General features: G+C 43.1%; 1 protein-coding gene across 4 annotated transcripts in view; it reads left to right on the top strand.

Moving 5' to 3' along the window:
* Nucleotides 1-21,026, top strand: part of TDP1 (tyrosyl-DNA phosphodiesterase 1) — a 78,231-nt gene that overhangs the window by 7,352 nt on the left and 49,853 nt on the right. For all 4 annotated transcript variants that reach the window (XM_060097943.1, XM_060097942.1, XM_060097945.1 and 1 more), the window contains 7 exons: nt 1,667-1,710; nt 2,893-2,948; nt 5,400-5,496; nt 10,389-10,423; nt 15,086-15,178; nt 20,249-20,416; nt 20,875-20,953. In XM_060097943.1, the coding sequence (XP_059953926.1) occupies nt 1,667-1,710; nt 2,893-2,948; nt 5,400-5,496; nt 10,389-10,423; nt 15,086-15,178; nt 20,249-20,416; nt 20,875-20,953 (572 nt within the window). The remainder of the gene's footprint in view (nt 1-1,666; nt 1,711-2,892; nt 2,949-5,399; nt 5,497-10,388; nt 10,424-15,085; nt 15,179-20,248; nt 20,417-20,874; nt 20,954-21,026) is intronic.

Below are 21,026 nucleotides of genomic sequence, written 5' to 3'. Positions count from 1 at the left end.
CACTGTTAATAGTGTTTTAATTATATATCCAATGTATAATTACATCTTACGTGATGTATAAATGTTGGTATATTTAATTCCATACTATAAAGAGTTTGATTCTACAAGGTGTTTATTTTTCCTTTTTGCAAATGTCTAGGTGCTTTACAGAAATATATAATAGATCTCAGTATTCCATTTTATTTGAGAGAGATTGAAACAGGAAATAGAGAACTGTGCAAGATTTTGCTGTATATAATAAAGTGATAAAGACTGGCTATTAGTACCAAGATATGGAAGAAGGAGAGGTAACATGATAGGAGCTTTTATATAGATTATCTCCTTTAATCCTCGAAACAGCCTTATGAGTAGATGTTACAGTTGTCCTCCTCGGATAGGTGACCGATCTGCAGAGAAGTTAAATAACCTGCCCAAGGTCATAGAGCCGGCAGATGGTAGAACTGGGATTTGAATCCAGGCATTCCAGCATCAGAATGCATGCTCTTAAGCGTCTGGTGTACCACTCCAGCAAAGGCCATAATTGTAGGTTGTTTAGAAGATCTCATGGAGGAAGAGGGACCTCAGATGGGCCTTGAAAAATGGATAAAATTTAGAAAGGTAGAAAGAGGAGTGGCAATGGGGGCAAAAATGGGGCACCACGTTGCAGTTTCTCTCTTGATTGTGCAACTCTCCCTTTAAGGTAGGAGCTTCCTTAGAGGACTTTTTCGTTCTTTTAAAATCTTTGTACCCTGGCATTTATCTCCACATCTGGAAGACAGGAGGCACTCAATAAATATGGGTCAAATAAGTGAACGAGCCCAGTCTGAACCCTCAGGGTTGGCTTGGTGGTTAGAGTGGAAGTGCTGGAGCCAGAATGTCTGTGTTCAAGTCCCGACCCTCCCTGTCCCCAGCTGTGTGGCCACGGGCGGCCCCCTAAGGAGAGACTCCCCATCTACAACATGGGAACGACAGACCCCCACGGACAGAAAATGGCTGCGAGGAGTGAGAGTTAACACATGGAAAGTACCAGGAACAGGGCCTGGCACCCGATGGGTCTTGTCCAAGTGAGGCTGTTATAATCGGTGGTGGCGATGAGGGTTGTGTGCTTCCTCTCAGGGTGTAGAGACATGGCTTTCTGTTTTCTCTGAAGTAAAGCGTGAGTGGGTGCAAGGTGGGCCCTCCTTAGAGATGACCTGGGTGCTAGAAATATGAGCTTGGAGCTGCGGAGGCCTCTGCCCTCCCTCCACGGGAAGCAAGAGCCCTCAGGCTCCAGAGAGCCGTCTTGCTAGTCCCAGTCTGGGGAGGTTTCCTGCCGAGAGACTTCAATGAGCACTTGAAGGAGGTAAAAAATTAAGAGATCTGGAAAGAGGAAGGACACGCATCGTTATTGTCCTTGTTGGCAGTTTGTAAGATTGCCCAGTCATCCAGTACTAAAGTTGTAGATGTTGATTTTCCATTATGTTTGGTTAAATAACACTGATACGTAATAAATATTATTAAATAGCCCAGGGAAATTTTCTCTTGAATTTTATGGAACATTAAAGTCTAGCCTTGTAGTACCTTTTCAGTGCATCATTTTCTAAGCCACATTCTCGTCAGTGACTATTTAATAAGTCAGTTGTGATTATTATTACTAGATAGTCTTTATCAAAAATATGAATTAGACATAAATGTTTTGTCTCCCCAGATATTTTATCTCCTCTATTTGGGACACTTGTTTCTTCAGCTCAGGTGAGTTTACAGTTTTTTCTTTGGACGGAAGGGGCAAATAACTCTGTAAGAAAGTGAGCAGTGGGACCTGTGGGCCGGTCCTGTGCAGGGTCCCTGAGATGGCACTTACCTGGAGGCTGGCACCAAACGCCGCGGTTGTGGGATCCATCAGCCTGGAACGTGGATGCACAGTCACTGGGGCTTCTGACTCTCGATTGGGCCATAAGGACTGGCCAGGAAGTCACTCTGGAAATTCCAACCTGAGGGACTTCTCTTTGGGACACTAATAATCTCACAGGACTCTGGTGCAACTCCCTGGGAGTGTGGGTAGAGAGGTGAAGGCCATGTCAAGTTTGATTTGATTTAGAGAAGTAAATGAGAAATTTCCTACACCCTCCAAAGAGAAGTGAGTAGAAGTTATGGATGTGGGTACGTCTGCATGTTTGATTGACATGTTTGATTGGCAGCTCTTCTGCCTGACAGAGCTGGTCCCTTTGCGTTGATAAATCACCTTAATGTGCCAGGCTCTCCAGCAAATAGAACAAGGTCTTGTGCCTAAAGAAGGCAAAGCTTTCTGTGTGCTCCATGTTCTGCTTGGTGGCGAGAATCCTGGTCTCCAGATGGAATGTGGGGTGAATTTGTGTGCGTTCTCCTGGCTAGGTTGAGTCAGTATGTCCAGGAGAAGGTCCAGGGATTACCCAGGCCTGGGGAGGACCCCCGTGGGTAAGTCTAGTCCAGAACCTGTAATCAAGATATAATTGTCATAAGCCTAGTGAATGTCCAGTAGCAGATGCCTGTTTACAAAGCTAGCTCATAAGTTAGGCTGAAAGGAAATGTTCTTTTCCAAAAGTCCTTTTTATAATCATCTAGGGGAAAAGGGATAAATTTATAAGCCCCATTAATCAGAGCACTCTTAGAAATAATGTGAAAAGACTCAGTTTACAAATACAAATGCTGCCAAAGCATGCAGAGGTAATCTTCTGTTTTCTCAGGCACTCCCACACTAATTCAGAACCTTTGAATGGTATATTCCCTTCAAGATGTATTTTAGGTTTGTTTATGAGTATTGTAGCAAATTGTCCATGTTTATACATAATATATGTAGTTCATCATTAGAGTTTCTTTGAATTCAATAACCAAACACTTCTCCTTATAGACTGCTTTTCTGAATTGCCCATGACTTCTTTTCTTCCCCCCATCCAGTTTAACTACTGCTTTGATGTGGACTGGCTCGTAAAACAGTATCCACCAGAGTTCAGGTGAGTTCCACAGAGTGATGGATGATGTCATAACTGTAATGCAGCCTTAAAACACAAGATTTGTGTTTCTCAGGCAGCTGCCGTGCATCTTCTTTGAATATTTCTTTTGGAACTATTGAAATCGTAAAAATGTTAAGTTATACTGGGAAAACAGCATTTTTTGATATATTCGAACTAATCACAAGCCTTCCTAATACAGATTTTAGCGTGTCCTTCTGTCCAGAAGTAGATTAGGACAAATTTCAACCCAAATAAAAGAATTTTAGGTCCAATGTTAATATGAAGGAAAAGGTCACTGCCACCTGCGTTCTCGACCTATAAGCATGCCATGCTTCACTGGGCACATCAATGCTGTTCTTTTTTTGAGACTCTCCTGTTTCACAAGTGATTTTTCGTGTAGCTTAGGAGTTAATGCAGGGGTCATAGGGCCTTCCTTTACCCAGATTATGGAAGTGATGGGTTTTCAGTCTGTCTGCCTCATATTAGGCAGTGCAAACCAAATAAATATGGCATCCCATGGAGACATGCCACCTGTCCCATTTCTAACACATTGACGTGGCAGAATCCCATAACAGCAAGTAAGGTGGAGGAATACACATGCAGGAAAATGGTTGTCAGGGTCCTCAAAGTCCATGGTGCATTTAGCACATCAGATTGTGGGAAGCTTCATTATTAATAATAGATAAAATGCTGGGAGTTCCCTGGCAGTCCAGTGGTTAGTACTCCGTGCTTTCACTGCTGTGGCCCAGGTTCAATCCCTGGTTGGGGAACTAAGATCCTGAAAGCCACGAGGCACAGCCAAAAATAATACTAATAGATAAAATACTGTTGAAATTTCCCAAGCAGCTTTGGCACTCAGGGGCTCATATTTGACCTGTAACACGTAAGATTAGTTTCAGCTGCATGTAACAGAAAAGTAGAAATAACAATGGCTTAAACAAGAGAGAAAATAATTTCACCAACCTATTCAAAGTATTGGATGATGCCCACCCTCATTAGGGAGGGCAATCTGCTTTGTTGAGTCACCGATTCAAATGGTCATCTCCTCTGCAAGCACCCTCACAGACACACCCAGAAATAATGTTTTATCTGGACACCCTTGGCCCAATGAAGTTGACACACAAAATTAACCATCACACTGCCTTTTTGTGATAGTTTTTAGAACACCAGTAAATCTGAAGTAATTAATGAGGACTTCAGCTTCTGTCGATAATGTTTAATCTTTTGTTTTTTAAAAAGACCTGATGGGCTTCCCTGGTGGCGCAGTGGTTGAGGGTCCGCCTGCTGATGCAGGGGACGTGGGTTCGTTCCCCCGTCCGGGAGGACCCCACATGCTGCAGAGCGGCTGGGGGGCTGCGGCGGTGAGAGGCCCGCGTACCGCAAAAAAAAAAAAAAGAAAAAAAAAAAAAAAAAGAAAGACAGACCTGATAATCTGATAACAGGAATTGTTTCTAGGTAACAGATGCATGATTATCTCTTACATTATTCTCTGTACTGTGTTTCTAGTTGTAAAATAGAAAATTTTTTCCAAATAGAAACAAACCGGGAAGGTGTGTTTCTTAGTTTTATTTTACCTGACATGTTAGAATAAGGCTATCAGGCTTAGGGGTTAGGAATCCGTCCTGGATGTGCGTTTTCTGTCCTGTTTCTTTTTAGTTGAGTGTTGTCCCTTCATGTGTGGCAGAGAAGCATTCTGCATGTGATTGATAATTGTGGGAGTTGTTCATCTTGCTTGATTGCTTGTTGGAGAAAAATCCAATTTTTGTTTTGTTGGGAGAGTTTATAAAGATATATTGATTTCTAAGGATTATCTCGCTTTGAATTAACCAGTGTAGATCATGGTTCCTTTAAAAGCCTTTTTAATCTATTCCTGCAGAATGTTTTTATAGTGTCCTTTTGAATTTAAAAATAGGGCACTTTCAATGTGCGTTGGGCTCTGTTGCATTGAAATACCACCCCCTATTAGCGAAACTACATGCTGTGGGCCTGGGCCCTTTCACTTGTGTCCTGGGCATCTGGTGCAGGACCTTGCTCACAGTAGGGGTTTAACATACGGCTAGTGAGGAAGTGGTCTATTGTTTGGGCCAAGAGAAGGGAAAGAAAAGAGCATCATACTAGACAACAATGATTGTATATCTTTTAGTCTATCTGAATTTAAACATATTAACACAGAGCTGACGATGTGCCCTTTTGGACCAAAGAAGATAATTACTCGAGGACTTTCTTGAGTCACAGCCCCTCCAGGTCACAGCAGAGCTTCAGGCTCAGGCCACAGGGCTCCATTATAAAGGTAACCAGTTTCCGAAGGTTAACCGGTCACTGTCCTGTGCTGGCCCCCTACTCAGTCACCACACAGGCCAGAAACAGATGGCGGTGGTCAGCGACCCTTAACTGGGTGCCAGTCCAGCTTCATGAATGATGGATTTTAAATACTTCTGATCTCTTTTTCAGGACGAAACCAGTCCTGCTTGTGCATGGCGACAAACGCGAAGCAAAGGCTCACCTTCACGCCCAGGCAAAGCCTTACGAAAACATTGCCCTCTGCCAGGTAAGCTACTCATTGCCCTTCGAGATCATGCGTAGTCTGAGAGTTGGAAGGAAATTGAGACCTTGAGTCTATCCACCCACCTAATGCAGGAATCCTCTCTCTAGCATCACCAACAGACATCTGTCCAGCCTTGGCTTAAACACTTCCTGAGGTAGCTCATCCTATTTGTGGCTAGCCCTCATGGTTGAATGATTTTCCTTTATGTTAACCTGATATCTCTGTAATTAGGGTTCTCCAGAGAAACAGAACCAATAAGGGGTGTGTGTGTGTGTAGACAGAGATTTATTTTCTAAGAACTGGCTCACGTTGATTGTGGAGGGTGGCAAGTCCAAAATCTGCAGGGCAGGCTGGAGACCCCAAGAAGCACTGATGTTGCATTTTGAGGCCAAAGACCGACTGGAGACTCATTCCCTCTTCCTGCAGGGAATCAGTCTTTTTTTTAATTTCCTTTCCACTTTTCAACAGACTGACTGAGGCTCACAAACATTCTGGAGGGTAATCTCCTTTACTCAAAGTCCACTGATTGAAACGTTAATCTCCTCAAAAAATACCTTCACGACAACATCTGACCAAATATCTGGGTGCTGTGGCCTAGCCAGGTTGACACACACAATCTTCTTCCTCTGCCTTCTACGTTGGTCCTAATTTTCCCACTCTGGAGCCACATAGACTAAATCTCCTTGCACGTGTCACTGATTCTCGTGTCTGAAGTCATCTATTTTGTCCCCCTAGTTTTCTCGTTCAGGTTCAAGCGTTCACTTTCTTCAGTTGTGCCTGGTGTATCAAGGGTTCCCTATCTTTCCTCAACCTGCCAGCCCTCTGGTTGTATCTATTTTGTCCATGTCCCTGTGGAAACGGAGGTTTCCGCATTATTGAGCAGGTTTTTTGGATTCAATTCAGTGGCAGTTTCTTTCTCTGAAGGCAGCTTGAAACTGGTAGCTTTTATTGTGACATTAGCTGCCATTGACATTTCACCCATAGCCCTTAGTTCTTTTTCACAAGAATCACTCAATACTGGGGAGACCCATAGATCAGAAGCAGACCTGTTAGAAAACTACCTTGCGAGTTGTATGCTGCGTGTGATCCTAGTCCAATGAGGGGCGTTAAGTGGTCTCATAACAGGCTTGGTTTGCTGGGACCAAAGCAGAGAAGAGGCGAAAAGGCTGTTTCTTTATATATTCCCATAATTTTGTCCTGATACTTCCCAGTCAGTTCATGGAAATAACAGTGTGACCAGTGAGTCTTGGAGTTTCCTTAGGACTCACTGTTTTAGACTCCATGTCTGAAAGGATCTTTTTATGTGTGACATTTTGTGTAAGAAGCAGGCAAACTGGGCGGGGGAAGGGAGGCAAGGGGGTAGCATGGAATTCAGAAAATGTTTACATTTATGATTTCCTTCCTGTGGTGGTTCTGAAGTGGCTGGTGTACTACTCACCTTTTCCTATTTGAGCAGGTTGGTCGGTCCATTCATGAGCAGCTTGATGAATGATTGTTTCATGGCCCTTTTCTCTCCTGGCCAAAAGCTTAGTGAAATTGGCTCAGGATTTCTGCTCTTGCAGTACAGAGACAAGAGTGAATTACATAGAACCTCATTATTTTTCTTTTCCATTTTCCTCCCAACGTCCTTTTTCCTCCATCCATACAAGGTAAAAGAATTCCAACTCACGTTTTATCACTTCTTCTAGCTATAGAATATTATCTATGTGTGTATGTGTATTTTTTTAAAAGATTAAAACAGTGAGAAATCTCAACCTGATCAATTTTAAACCCGTCTCACAACATTCTTCCTGTGATGTAACTCACTGTACTTTATGTAGTTGGAGTTTTAAATTATTCCATCTCTTTATCCATCCTGTTTTGCAGCTCACCTTCTACACAAGATATGCCTTTGCTTAGCAGTTGCCTAAAATCCCCTTGTTTTGCATTTGTTTCCAAAGACAGAAGAGGTTAAACTGAAGTAGGATAGCACTTATCAGACTAATAGTGGGCAGAAAATAAAATAACACGGGAATCCTGAAAAACAGCGATAAAATCAATGGAAATACAAAGTGTTTTTCAAATGTACTGAAGTTTAGGAGAGGTGGTGGCATGCCTAGTGGCGTGCTTCAGGCCAGCCACTAGAGGGTGTAACAAGCCCTGTCTTCCAAACCTCATGTGAAGAGCCTCCGTAAGCTCCCAGCTCTAGTCTGAGGGACATGGTGATTGCCCCATCCTGACTTATTGAAATACTTTTATATCTTGTCTTTAAAATGAATTTTTGATTTTTTTTTTAGCAACGTAGTTTCATTTGACTAAGCTGGGTCACGTTAAGTCAAAGAATAAGTGGATGCTGACACTTTGCCCATTTTGCACACCTGGTGGTCCAGGTTCAGACTTCCTGGGTTCTGTCCCAGCTCTCTGCCCGCTAGCTGTGTCATTCTGGGCCCATCACTTAACCACTTAAAGCCTCATTTCTTCATCTTTAAAATGAATTACTAATACTGTATCTTATAGGGTTATTGGGCAAAGAATTTGGTGCATTTGCCAAAAAGAAGCACCCATTAAATATTATCTGTTGAAATTATAATCCTTGCTTTTGTGCTTAGACTTGCCCAAAACCACACAACAAATCACAAAACTAAACTCAGAAGCCAAGTTTTTTGACCATTGCTTTTTCTGAGCTAAATATCAATTTACAGAGTGGCAGCCTTCATTCTCATTTTGTAATTTAAAGACGTGAAATACTGGGATTAACATATACACACTACTATATATAAAATAGATAACCAACAAGGAACTGCTGTATGGCACAGGGAACTATACTCGGTATTTTGTAGTAACCTATAAGGGAAAAGAATCTGAAAAAGAATAGACATATGTATGTATCAATATAACTGAATCACTTTGCCGTACACCTGAAACTAACACAACATTGCGTTAATTTTTTTTTAAAAGAAAGACATGAAATGCACTTTCCTGCTCACTCTTCTGTGGCCAGTCCACACAAACGTGTGCCAGTCTGTGAGCAGCCTGAACACTGAGTTTACAAGGGTAGTGAACTTGGCCACCTGTCCGTGAGCATCCCCAAGACAGGAGCTATGTCATCCTCACCTGTGTATTCCATTTGCCCATTGCTGCCCCCAGCAGACAGGCCCACCTGTAGAGAGTGGGCAGGGGTGCGCTTTGATTATAATAGCACTTGCTTCCATTTGTAGAGTGCTTACCCTGTGCAGCTCCTTTTCCTAAGCGTTTTATGTGTACTTTTCTCATTCATTCCTAACAACTCCCTGAATCTCCTAACAGTACCCTCATTTCAAAGAGTAGAAGGATGAGGCATAGAGATTCAAGTATTTTCTGAGGCATAGAGATTCAAGTATTTTCCAAAGTCCTACATAGTTGTGAAGATAGGATTTGTGTCCATACACAGAATTCCTAGCTGGTAAGCTATTCTTGACATCTCTATTTTAACTTTTTCATCTTGAGGCCTAATCAAGGTCTTGCTATACCGGATTTTAGATAAAATGTTTTACTTCCCCACCTACCCCCCCCCTTTGTTTGTAAAGATACCATTTTAAAACATGAAAAATGGATTTAATATATTTATTTTCAGCATCTTCTGTGTTATAAATTTAAGAAAACTTTTAACATCATAATGTCTCAATACTGCCACCACTTTCAATGTTTCTTTTAAATATGCTTTGAAAACTTTGTGTGTGTATTTCTGTATAAGCCAAATATCTAATTTTAAAACGTTGCATAGAGTCTCATTTGTTTTTACTAGTTTTCTGGCTTCTAAAGAAATTAGGCTTCTCACTTCTAATTACTGTAATTAAAAATGCAATATGTATTGAATCATTCTGGGTAATGAAAAAGAAGTTTTTTTAAAAATGAACCTCACTGGATGCTATTCTAAAAGCTGTTTTGAATCTACAAACAGTAAATGCTGGAGAGGGTGTAGAGGAAAGGGAACCCTCTTGCACTGTTGGTGGGAATGTAAATTGATACAGCCACTGTGGAGAACAGTATGGAGGTTCCTCAAAATACTAAAAATAGAACTACCATATGACCCAGCAATCCCACTACTAGGCATATACCCTGAGAAAACCATAATTCAAAAAGAGTCATGTACCAAAATGTTCATTGCAGCTCTATTTACAATAGCCCGGAGATGGAAACAACCTAAGTGTCCACCATCGGATGAATGGATAAAGAAGATGTGGCACATATATACAATGGAATATTACTCAGCCATAAAAAGAAACGAAATTGAGTGATTTGTAGTGAGGTGTATGGACCTAGAGTCTGTCATACAGAGTGAAGTAAGTCAGAAAGAGAAAAACAAATACCGTATGCTAACACATATATATGGAATAAAAAAAAAAAAAAGTCATGAAGAACCTAGGGGCAAGATGGGATTAAAGATGCAGACCTACTAGAGAATGGACTTGAGGACACGGGGAGGGGGAAGGGTAAGCTGGGACAAAGTGAGAGGGTGGCATGGACATATATACACTACCAAATGTAAAATAGATAGCTAGTGGGAAGCAGCCGCATAGCACAGGGAGATCAGCTTGGTGCTTTGTGACCGGCTAGAAGGGTGGGATAGGGAGGGTGGGAGGGAGGGAGATGCAAGAGGGAAGAGATATGGGGATATATGTATATGTATAACTGATTCACTTTGTTATAAAGCAGAAACTAACCACTGTAAAGCAATTATACTCCAATAAAAATGTTTTTAAAAAATTAAAAAATAAAAGCTGTTTTGGCGATCAAGGGCTTGTCCACTAGAGGGCAGTAAAAACTTCAAAAACAAAAAAAGTTGACCTGAATCTTTTCTAATTTAATTTTCAATAGATAGGGATATTATTGAGTTTTTAAAAAAACAAGTAACTTGACCTCTTTTTTTATCCTAGGCAAAGTTGGATATTGCGTTTGGAACACACCACACGTAAGCAATTTTTATGAACTGGGGGAGGGAGGATATGAGTTTAATAGATCAAAGGATGCTCTTCAGAAATCGCCCTTAGAGGGACTCACATGCGATGATTTTGCTGGGGAAAAAGCTATAAGTTAGGAAGCAGAGGAAAAGGAGTTGTTTCTGAACAGCCTTAAGACCAAGTACCAGGATTCTGGCTCTGGACATGAAAGTCTGAATCTGTGATGTGGTTTCTGCTTTCTCTTGAGGGCGTTCATTATAGCTGACCGACGGGATAGATTGTGGTCCGCGGTTAACGCATGACTGTACGTGCGGTAGTCACATGCCTATGGATTCCACCACTTTAAAGAAGGTCTTGTGAATTTTATAAGATTCTGAGTTGCATCAAATAGAATATTGTTGGGTCAACTCTGTGCTGTGATTGAAAGAAAAACTGTTTTACAAGAAATTGTCATCTTGAGAGGCTGGTACCTGTCCCAGCTTCAAGACATCTCAGAAAATTCTCTTAGGATAATTTCTGAGACATTGCAAACAACAGACAGGAGAAACTTTTCTCTTACTTCCTACTTGATACATACCAGCTTGACTCCCGTTTTATTTGAGTCTTACTGTTTAATGGAGCCGTTTTACATACTTGTTCTCTAGCTGAGAAAAGAATAAGACATGGTTGCCTCGATTTCAGTATTTTTGTAAATCATATTTCTCTAGGAATATGTCACACTCAAAAGAGTGACAAAGCCTTATCTTTTTTCTAGACCAGCAGTGGAAACAGGTAGCCTGCTGCTTCAGGCATGTCCCTTTGGGTATCTGTCCCTAAGGCAACAAGGAATCTCATGGGAGGAAGTGTTTGCCCCGAGTCTTTCAGTGACCACTGTTTTCCTGATACTATGCCAAAAACGAGGGCATATGTTCATCATTCTCTTTGTAAGCTTAAAGCTATATTTTGCCAGTCTGTCTCCAGAAAGGAACCAGAGCAGAAAGCACTGAGCCACTTTGTGAAAGGATAGCTATCAGGCATACATTATCTGGTTTTAGGTGCTCTTGTGTAAATGTTGCTGCATTTACCAACCACCCCTAATTGGTAACTTTAGTGTAATGGAGGGTTGTTGAGAGTGACCTCAAGCACCTACCTAGCTGGAGTATCAGGCACAGAGCTCACAGAATGCTAATTTCAGCAAAGGATACAAAATAGCACTGAATAGGCTGAGTCTGCCTCCGAGCCTCCTATAGCTGCACTGCCGTGGGAGACGTCCTGGGAGAGGTGCTGCCAGTGAAGCGTCACACCAGATGGATCCTTGTCCCCCACCCTTAGCTGGAACCCTAGCCTAAATACCTTACTGATTCCAGAATACCTTCAGCAAGCCCTGTTTTGGATCCTGGGCATGATTTGCTAGACCTGCAGTGCGGGGTTCCTGTGCAGGGCACATGTTCTGTGCCCACAGCCAGCGTTTCTTGGGCACTTTCACACTGTGCTTAATACGCTAGTGAGTCATAGGAGAGCCTGGGTCAGGGGAGGGACTGAGTGCTGGGCTGGCCCAGATCGGACCCAGTGGCATTTGAGGGGGGCGGGGCTATCTTTTTTTTTTTTAATGCTATTCAAAAAATTACTTGGTCCTTTGTCTTCATTTTACAGACTAGTGGCCCCAGGTAGGTAGGCAGTTTTCCTCCAGTCAGTGTAGGAGACAGGACTAGAACTGTTTATTTTTGCTTAAGTTCTTAATTTACTTTTGTTGTTTCCTCACCGCTAAAATTAAGTCTGTTTCCTTTGGCGTGTGCACGCGCACACACACACGCGCGCGCACTTTGCAAGTCCATTCTTCCTTCACCTCCAACACATGCATTTTGCAGGTTAAACCCAGCAGAGTTCCTCATTCAGAGTTGAAAGTGCCTAGGGAAGTAATGATAGACCCTTTCCTCACTCTGTAGTATGTGTGTAGTTTACATTTTGTTAAAATGCCAGTATTGTAGGAGATTGAACTCATGCCTTGAAATTACTTTCAGTTGTTCATTTTTAAATATTTTAAGAGTTATTCATTAAATATCTATTATATTCTTGAAGCACAGCTCGAAGGGAGGTAAAGTGTTTTAAGACATAGTGGTTTTTGTCCTTCCAGCTTTTAGTCTTTGCGTGAGAGAGGCAAGACAAACACGTGAGCTAGGAAAGAAGGAAAGCCTTCCAGCTCCTGGTGACAGGTGTGAACGCGCCCCCTCCACTCCCCCAACAGAGTGGAGCTGCCACAGTAACTCTGAAGGAGTCTCCGGGGTCACACTTGGCGTCAGCTGGTGGGTGGTGATCACGTACTACTTGCAGCCCCATCCCCCAGGAGCTCATGGTGGTCTTAGAGACAGTGAACGTGCTCCATCCCTGCTTCCAGGATGCTGTGCAGGCCCGGGGCTTATCTCATAGTGCTTTAGAATGCTGAAGCTCTTTGGTGGCCCCCAGAGCTGGAAGCAAAGGCACCTCCCACGGCCCTGAGAATCCACAGGGGGAGGGAAGCGTCAGATATGGCCGTGCAGCCAGGAGCAGACTGCAAGATGAGTCTCTCTCCTCTTCGGGCTGTAGCAGGGCCTCCCCTCCGTGTGACCCACTCCTGCCCCAGTAGCATGAAGTAGCTGTGGCCCGGTCCAGCCCAAGGGAAGCCGTGCACAGTGAGAGGAGGATCCAACATGTGTGATCCAAATAAGCGCTGCTTCTGGTTCATGTGGGGAGCTGGATAGTCCCCATGACCTCTCCTAGCCACGGATTCTGCAGTTGTAAAATGGGAATGATAGCGCCTCCTCTGGATTGGGTGGGATTTAGTGTGCTAGCATTCTGTGCGGCTTCTAAAGCAGTGCCTGCTCCACAGACATTAGCTTGCCTTCCCCCTGTTCAGGAACAGCTTCAAATAGGGGAAATGTCCCTTCTGCCACCCCCATAGCTTAATAGATAATATGCAGGTCAGTATTCTTCAGGGAAGACCTCATTTCTTTATATGTTTTATCCATTTTTAACTCTGACCTTTTTGAGACATGCCATTTTGTCTATGAAAAGATTAATATGACTCCCCTTAGATTAGTTCTCAAAGCTATTTGATAGGATTCACTGACATTAGTGCATGATTTTCCTGTTAATTGATGCCTTAACTAATGGAAATATTTGTAAAAGTTAAATCATGAATTCGTAGCTGGCTTATTCTTAATTACAGTCAGCTACTAATTTGGCAACTGTGTATGTAAATTTGCTCAGATTTCAGGGAGCACATCTCATACATGGAAAGAAGATTGACTCAACAGCTGTCATTTCTCCAGCTTTGCATTAATTTACCATTTGCCAGCTTGGGTTAAATTCTTGTTCTGGCAAGAGCTACATCTCATTCTCTGTTTGTATAGTCTTTTCTGTATTTTTTAGTGCTAATAACCCCATTCGGTCGAGATAGTATTTGGGATGTTGTTTATTTGAGAGAACCAGTGGTTCATTTTTTTCCCACGTGTAAACTGACTCCCATCAGTAAATGTTAAGTAGCATTTTGGCCTCCATAGAAATAAGGTAGAGTTACTGCCTTGAGTGAATCTCTAGTTGGGGGAGAGAGAATTTAGGTTCCTGAAATAATTAGAAAACCATCGGGAGGCCAAGAATCATCCGAAAGTAGATGGCAGAGTAAAGCAAGGCGTGGAAGCAGTAGAGGGAATGTATACCTGGACTGTTTTACATTTAACAAAACACATACTGCATTTCATTCTCACATCAGCCCTATGAAGTGAACACGGGGTTGATCCTTCATGCTACAAGTGAGAAGCCGAGGCGCAGGGGACATGGAACGACTCAGAGATATTAAATGACTTACGTAGGGTCCTATGGCTTCTAACTGATGAACCCTGGTACTTAGGTCTTCCAGCTTCGGATGGAAAGCTCTTATCTGTCCTGTTCCCTCCCTCTCACTGGAATTAAACTAAGAGAAATAATCTGATGACTGGGGACGCCCCATGGGAAAGAAGGGAATCTCTAAGGCTGATTTGAGTAAAGGGAGAAGAAAAGGGAAGACTTACCTCAAGCCCAGGTACACGCTGGTGACAAGTCTGGTGTCTATAGAGTATGAAGAAAGATCAGTCTCTTGAAAGTGAAGCATGTTTCAAACTTAAGCTGCAACCCACAGTAGGAAATGCATTTGTCATTTCAGTCTGCTGCATGTGTCTGTACTGATAAGTGCTGAAACCAGAGTTTCACGAACCAGCACTTAAATATATGCAATATACTCTTGAGTTTCTAATTTATTCTGTTGCAGTTTTTTTTTTTAATGCGAGGTAGCCACAGCGTAGCAAGAGGTTGTGACCATACTCTGAAAACCCTGGACAAGAAGATTCCTGTTGTCCCTGATAGTAATGGGTGATGCTGAATAGATTACAGAGCCAGACTACAGTGTGGGGAGGGGTTTAAAGTGCCAGGACTGGCCACGTGGACAGGATGGAGCAAAAGTTCATTTACCACCAAATACTCAGCATTTTGGAAGGTGGTTTTCCACTTGTCACTTAAGCAGACTTTGACAACAATGATGTATAGAAGAAAAGAAAGCTAAATGTTCAAAGTTGGGATAATGTAATAAGAGTTTAAAGAATTCCTTTAGCTATTGCATTTGCATTAGAAAGGTATTATGAGAGTACTGTTAATGCTTTTTGATCCTTTTTCTGTTTTTAAAGGAAAATGATGCTACTGCTATACGAAGAAGGCCTCCGGGTTGTCATACACACCTCCAACCTCATTCACGCCGACTGGCACCAGAAAACACAAGGGTTTGTACGGTTCCGTTCATTTCTTGGTAGTCACTGTGTGTGTTGAGAAAGGTCAAAAGCGAAAACATTCGATTTATTCTTTCTCTCCTGTTGTTTAATTGTGAAAAAAACCCAGAATTAATGGCATAGAAAAGAGACACATGCAAAACAAAGTGATAGTATTCTTTTACTGCCTCCCCCCAGTTCCTCTCTTGAGGTAGCCGGTGTTACCCGTCGAGCACATAATCATCCATAACTGCCTTTATTATACCTGTAAACATACATATTTATACACCGTAGTTTTTTCCTAGTTTTTACAAAATGGCATCATACATACACTCTACAGCCAAGTAGATCCAAGCATCTGAGGCAGGAAAGTGGATGAAAAATGAAAGGTCTGAACCTGTTATTTTTCCATTAAGACCCTCCTGATAGCTTTCTTGGTCCTCACTTATTCCTGCACCCACTTTACTTGCCACTTCCCAACAGGTATCAAAAGAAAACTTGGGGGTTGATTGTACACTAAAAATGTCCCCTCACCCCCAGTCAGTTTAGTTTCCCATAAAACAAATCTAAACGGCTTTTCTAGAGCCTGTAACGTGGTTGTGAATCTCCAAAAGAATTGAACATGAAGGTTTTTCATGCCTTTATTATAATTATATAATATATAATTACTAACCCTTTGTCCTTGGTGCCTATATGCCAGATCTAGGTTTTGATCTCCCTTAGGAAGTTTAGGGATTTTAGGGACTTGTTCAAATCATTTCACCCTTTGTTCTCCTTCCCGATAAGGCTTCCTTATGACCAGCCTTAATTTCGCATTCTTTCACTTAAGCTATTCTGCAGGTCTCTGCCTTCCTGTTAGAAGGAACTCACCCTTTCAAGGTTTGAGTGTCTTCCCCTGCATCCTCCTCCTCATTCCCTTGCTCATACCATTGCCCAGCCTGGGCTAGAACTCTAATCTGGGGCTCTAACTGAGCCCAAGTTAGACCTTCAGTTGAGCTGAGACAGAGAACCTCCCAGCCCCCATCCTGTGGGCCTGCTGGACCTGAGTGGGCCGTGCAGCATCAGAGCCACCTCTTCCCTCACAGAGCCTTTCCCTGAGCCAGGTGTGTATCATCCTCTCTTCACTCCCCTTCCCCACCATAGCAGGTGGCTTGATCCCCTGTCCCCACTGCCTGATGGTTTTCCTACAAACATGTTCTAGTTTCCAAGTGTCCAACTTAAGACATGCTCCTCAGAATGCAGCGTTGTTCCAATGGGTTCAGGGTCTCGGGGATGGACTGTCTCTAAGAGCCTCAGCCGTGGTGCTCTTTTTTTTTTTTTTAACATCTTTATTGGAGTATAATTGCTTTACAGTGGTGTGTTAGTTTCTGCTTTATAACAAAGTGAATCAGTTATACATATGTTCCCGTATCTCTTCCCTCCTGTGTCTCCCTCCCTCCCACCCTCCCTATCCCACCCCTCTAGGTGTTCACACACCACTGAGCTGATCTCCTTGTGCTATGCGGCTGCTTCCCACTAGCTATCTGTTTTACGTTTGGTAGTGTATATATGTCCATGCCACTCTCTCACTTTGTCCCAGCTTACCCTTCCCCCTCCCCATGTCCCAAGTCCATTCTCTAGAAGGTCTGTGTCTTTATTTCCATCTTACCCCTAGGTTCTTCATGACCTTTTTTTTTTTCTTAGATTCCATATATATGTGTTAGCATACGGTATTTGTTTTTCTCTTTCTGACTTACTTCACTCTGTATGACAGACTCTAAGTCCACCCACCTCACTACAAATAACTCAACTTTGTTTCTTTTTATTGCTGAGTAATATTCCATTGTATATATGTGCCACATCTTCTTTATCCGTATAAGACACTGATGAAAGAAATTGATGATACAGATAGATGGAGAGATATACCATGTTCTTGGATTGGAAGAATCAACATTGTGAAAATGACTCTACTACCCAAAGCAATCTACAGATTCAGTGCAATCCCTATCAAACTACCACTGGCATTTTTCACAGAACTAGAACAAAAAATTTCACAATTTGTATGGAAACAGAGAAGACCACGAATAGCCAAAGCAATCTTGAGAACGAAAAATGGAGCTGGAGGAATCAGGCTCCCTGACTTCAGACTATACTACAAAGCTACAGTAATCAAGACGGTATGGTACTGGCACAGAAACAGAAATATAGATCAATGGAACAGGATAGAAAGCCCAGAGATAAACCCAAGCACATATGGTCACCTTATCTTTGATAAAGGAGGCAAGAATATACAGTGGAGAAAAGACAGCCTCTTCAATAAGTGGTGCTGGGAAAACTGGACAGGTACACGTAAAAGTATGAAATTAGATCACTCCCTAGCACCATACACGAAACTAAACTCAAAATGGATTAAAGGGCTTCCCTGGTGGCGCAGTGGCTGAGAGTCCGCCTGCCGATGCAGGGGACACATGTTTGTGCCCCGGTCCGGGAAGATCCCACATGCCGCGGAGCGGCTGGACCCTTGAGCCATGGCCGCTGAGCCTGCGTGTCCAGAGCCTGTGCTCCGCAACGGGAGAGGCCACAACAGTGAGAGGCCCGCGTATGGCCAAAAAAAAAAAAAAGAAAGTGGATTAAAGACCTAAATGTAAGGCCAGACACTATCAAACTCTTAGAGGAAACCTAGGCAGAACACTCTGACATAAATCACAGCAAGCTCCTTTTTGACCCACCTCCTAGAGAAATGGAAATAAAGACAAAAATAAACAAATGGGACCTAATGAAACTTCAAAGCTTTTGCACAGCAAAGGAAACCATAAACAAGACCAAAGACAACGCTCAGAATGAGAAAATACTCACAGTGCTCTTGATCCACCGAGTTTCGGATTAACAAGGTCTTTGCTGCCCCACGAGCTTCTAAGCTGCTAGCTTGCATTCTGGGACTGCTGACTCATATGTAGCCCCATCTAAAAAGGAAGTGATACTAACATAGCTTGTTCTTGAGGGAACAATAATTAACATAGCTAAAGGGATTTATTGAGTTGGCTCTCCCGTGGCTCAAAGAATCCCACCCACAGTCTAGCGCCTCTGGAGCTTGAGTTTATAGGCAGCCAGGCCTGTTTCCTTAGGCGTCTCTGGGTTGGCTACTATGGGGAAGGGATTAAGGGTAAATGGCTCGGGTGTTCATTTTTCTCCTTTATTTAAAAAAACTTAATTTAAATGTTTTAAAAGTATTGACTAGGTAACTTCACGTGGTTCAAAACTCAAAGTACCAAGGGTATGAAATCTCCCTCCAGCTTCCCTCTGCTGGCCACCCCAGAATAAGAGGTGCTGTTATCTCACGGTTAGTCTAGATTCTACTCTCTCTGATACTTTTCGTGTCGTGGGGTGTAACTTTGTAAAATATTGGCTTGGCCAAAAAGTTCGTTCGGGTTTTTCCGTAAGACCTTATGGAAAAACCCAAACGAACTTTTTGGCCAGCCCAATATTTAAAAGTAGTTGTTTTGTGTAATCTTATTTCCTAGTCATCCTATCATGGCCCTGCTGATTCTTTCCTTCTCCACACGTGTTCCAGCCGTCCTTTTCACCTGCTTCTTGGTCCACCTGTTAATTTCTCAATTTTAAAATTATCTGGCCCAGGATGATTTCTCTTCTTACCTTGTGAAATGTTAAAAACACCTCGCATCTTGGTATCCTGATTTAGAAAGTCGTCATCTGTCACGTTCCTCATCCAGAACTACTCTCGTGAGTGAACCTCTCACCCAGGAGGAGCCCCACTCACCCTGTGGGCTCCGAGTTGCTCCTGGGAGGAGAGACCTTAGCCAGCCAGCCGGACATAGTCGCGTTACACGCACAGGGTCAGAGGGAGGCCCAGAGGGGTCGTCGAGCTTGCCCAGAATGACACAGCCAGGAAGCAGATCAAGGTCCAGAGCCTGGACTCCCGTCCTGGTCACAAGTATAACCCCTCATGCAAGGGGTCACCTCGAGGTGGGGAGGGAAGGTGTGACTTGCCACCCTGCTAGAAACGTGTACAGAGTTCACAAGACGCACAGCCAGGATCCTCGTGGTTCTGGATCCTTCCTGCCCTGACAGCCTGCCCCTTACCAGTCTCCTTGGAGGGCTGCTGGGTGAAAGCGGAATTGGGCAGTTTCTCTCTCGGCTTGTTGGGTAGAAGTGTGGTGGAAGTAACCCAAGAAGGGGAAAAAGGCAGACACAGCTCGTGCTTGCTGAGGCTGCTTTAAGTTAGACCCTGTTCATTACCTCGTGGGCGCCTTGGTGAGGCAGGACTGTTCACCTGATTTTGCTGTTGAAGAAACAGCACGAGGAGTTTGAAGCCATACTTCTTTGTAATCTACGAGGGACCACTTCACAGAAGGACTGGGTTTAGCTGTGGTTGTTTGCCGTTGCTGGGTATGATATAGAAGTTTTGGCAAAGTACGCTGACAAAGAATTGATGAAAGATGTCTTTAAAGTTTTTTTACTGAATTATTGCAAGGTCTGAGGTTAGTGTTAATGTAACATGACTAAATGTGGTCTATACTCATTCCAGGCACGAGATGTGGGATATATATATCCCATATGTTATATATGAAAATGAGTTTGTTTATTGAAAACATATTTGCACATACATTTGTTTCTTAGATAACTTTTACTTTCCACTTGGCTGAAGAGCTACATTGACGTAGGCATGGGCAGGACCTTGCTGGGGTTACTGCTGGTGGTGTGGAGTTGCTGTAGCAGTTACGAGTAGAACACTTAATTGTCGTCATCAAGTCTTTAAAAATGATGTAGAGGTGCGAGGGGGAAGGTACGTGAATGAAGGAGGGAGCATGGAGAGACTGAGTTGGGAGAGGCGGGCAGAGGCCAGGTCTTACTGGGTCTTAAATTCACAGTGAGGTTTTCAAAAATAATTCTGAATAAGATGGGACCCATTGGAGTGGTGCCGTCAGATTTGTTTCGTGTTTTATAAGGATGACCTTACCGACCGTGGAGAGAGGTAGTGAGAATTCACCTCTTCCTTAGGGTGAGTGCCTAATCAATACAGAGGTACCACTGGGATCAGCTGTGCTTCTGACTGTTAAAGGTTATATATATTTTTTTCCATTCCAGAATATGGTTGAGCCCCTTGTACCCACGAATAGTCCATGGAACCCACAGCTCTGGAGAATCAACCACACACTTTAAAGCTGACCTCATCAGCTACTTGATGGCTTATAACGCCGCTCCCCTCAAGGAGTGGATAGATACCATCCAGGAGCACGACCTCTCAGAAACAAAGTACGTGGCCTCTTAGCAACTTGGGGTGCTTACCTTGAGCGCCATGTGAGGTCTGGTACACGGGGGCCTGGCAGGAGATGGCTGTCCTTCAGGACGTGATGAGAGCAGGGCCTGTCACTGTCTGCACCTCCTGGTCCTCGGGCACTGAAGTGGAGGCCGGGAGATCTTGCCCCTCACCTGAGTGCCATCACCCCACCCCCTCCCATCCCAGCTGGAGAGCTTTCTCTTAAAATTGCTGAGCTCTTTGCCTGGTACCTCACACCCCGTGGGTGTCCCCCCGTTACTTGATGTGCTCAAAAATGATTTTAAGTGTCAGTCACTCCTCTGAAGAGGCATCTCAAGAAAGTGGGTTGGCTCTTAGAATATTTCTTGCTTAATGTTAGTTTTCATGCATATTTTGTGATTTGGGGAGTCCACAAATTACTATGTTCTATAACTTGTGCTTTATATCTTTTTAGTGTTTACCTTATTGGCTCAACCCCGGGACGCTTTCAAGGAAATCAAAAAGATAATTGGGGACATTTTAGGCTTAGGAAGGTAACAGAATTTTTACTATTTTACCATTTTTAAAAAATTTAATGTATATTCTGTCCTTTTTCATTTATAATTG

The sequence above is a fragment of the Mesoplodon densirostris genome, chromosome 4 (assembly GCF_025265405.1).
Source record: "Mesoplodon densirostris isolate mMesDen1 chromosome 4, mMesDen1 primary haplotype, whole genome shotgun sequence".
Classification (NCBI taxonomy): Eukaryota; Metazoa; Chordata; class Mammalia; order Artiodactyla; family Ziphiidae; genus Mesoplodon; species Mesoplodon densirostris.
This window is presented reverse-complemented; position numbering and strand designations above follow the sequence as displayed.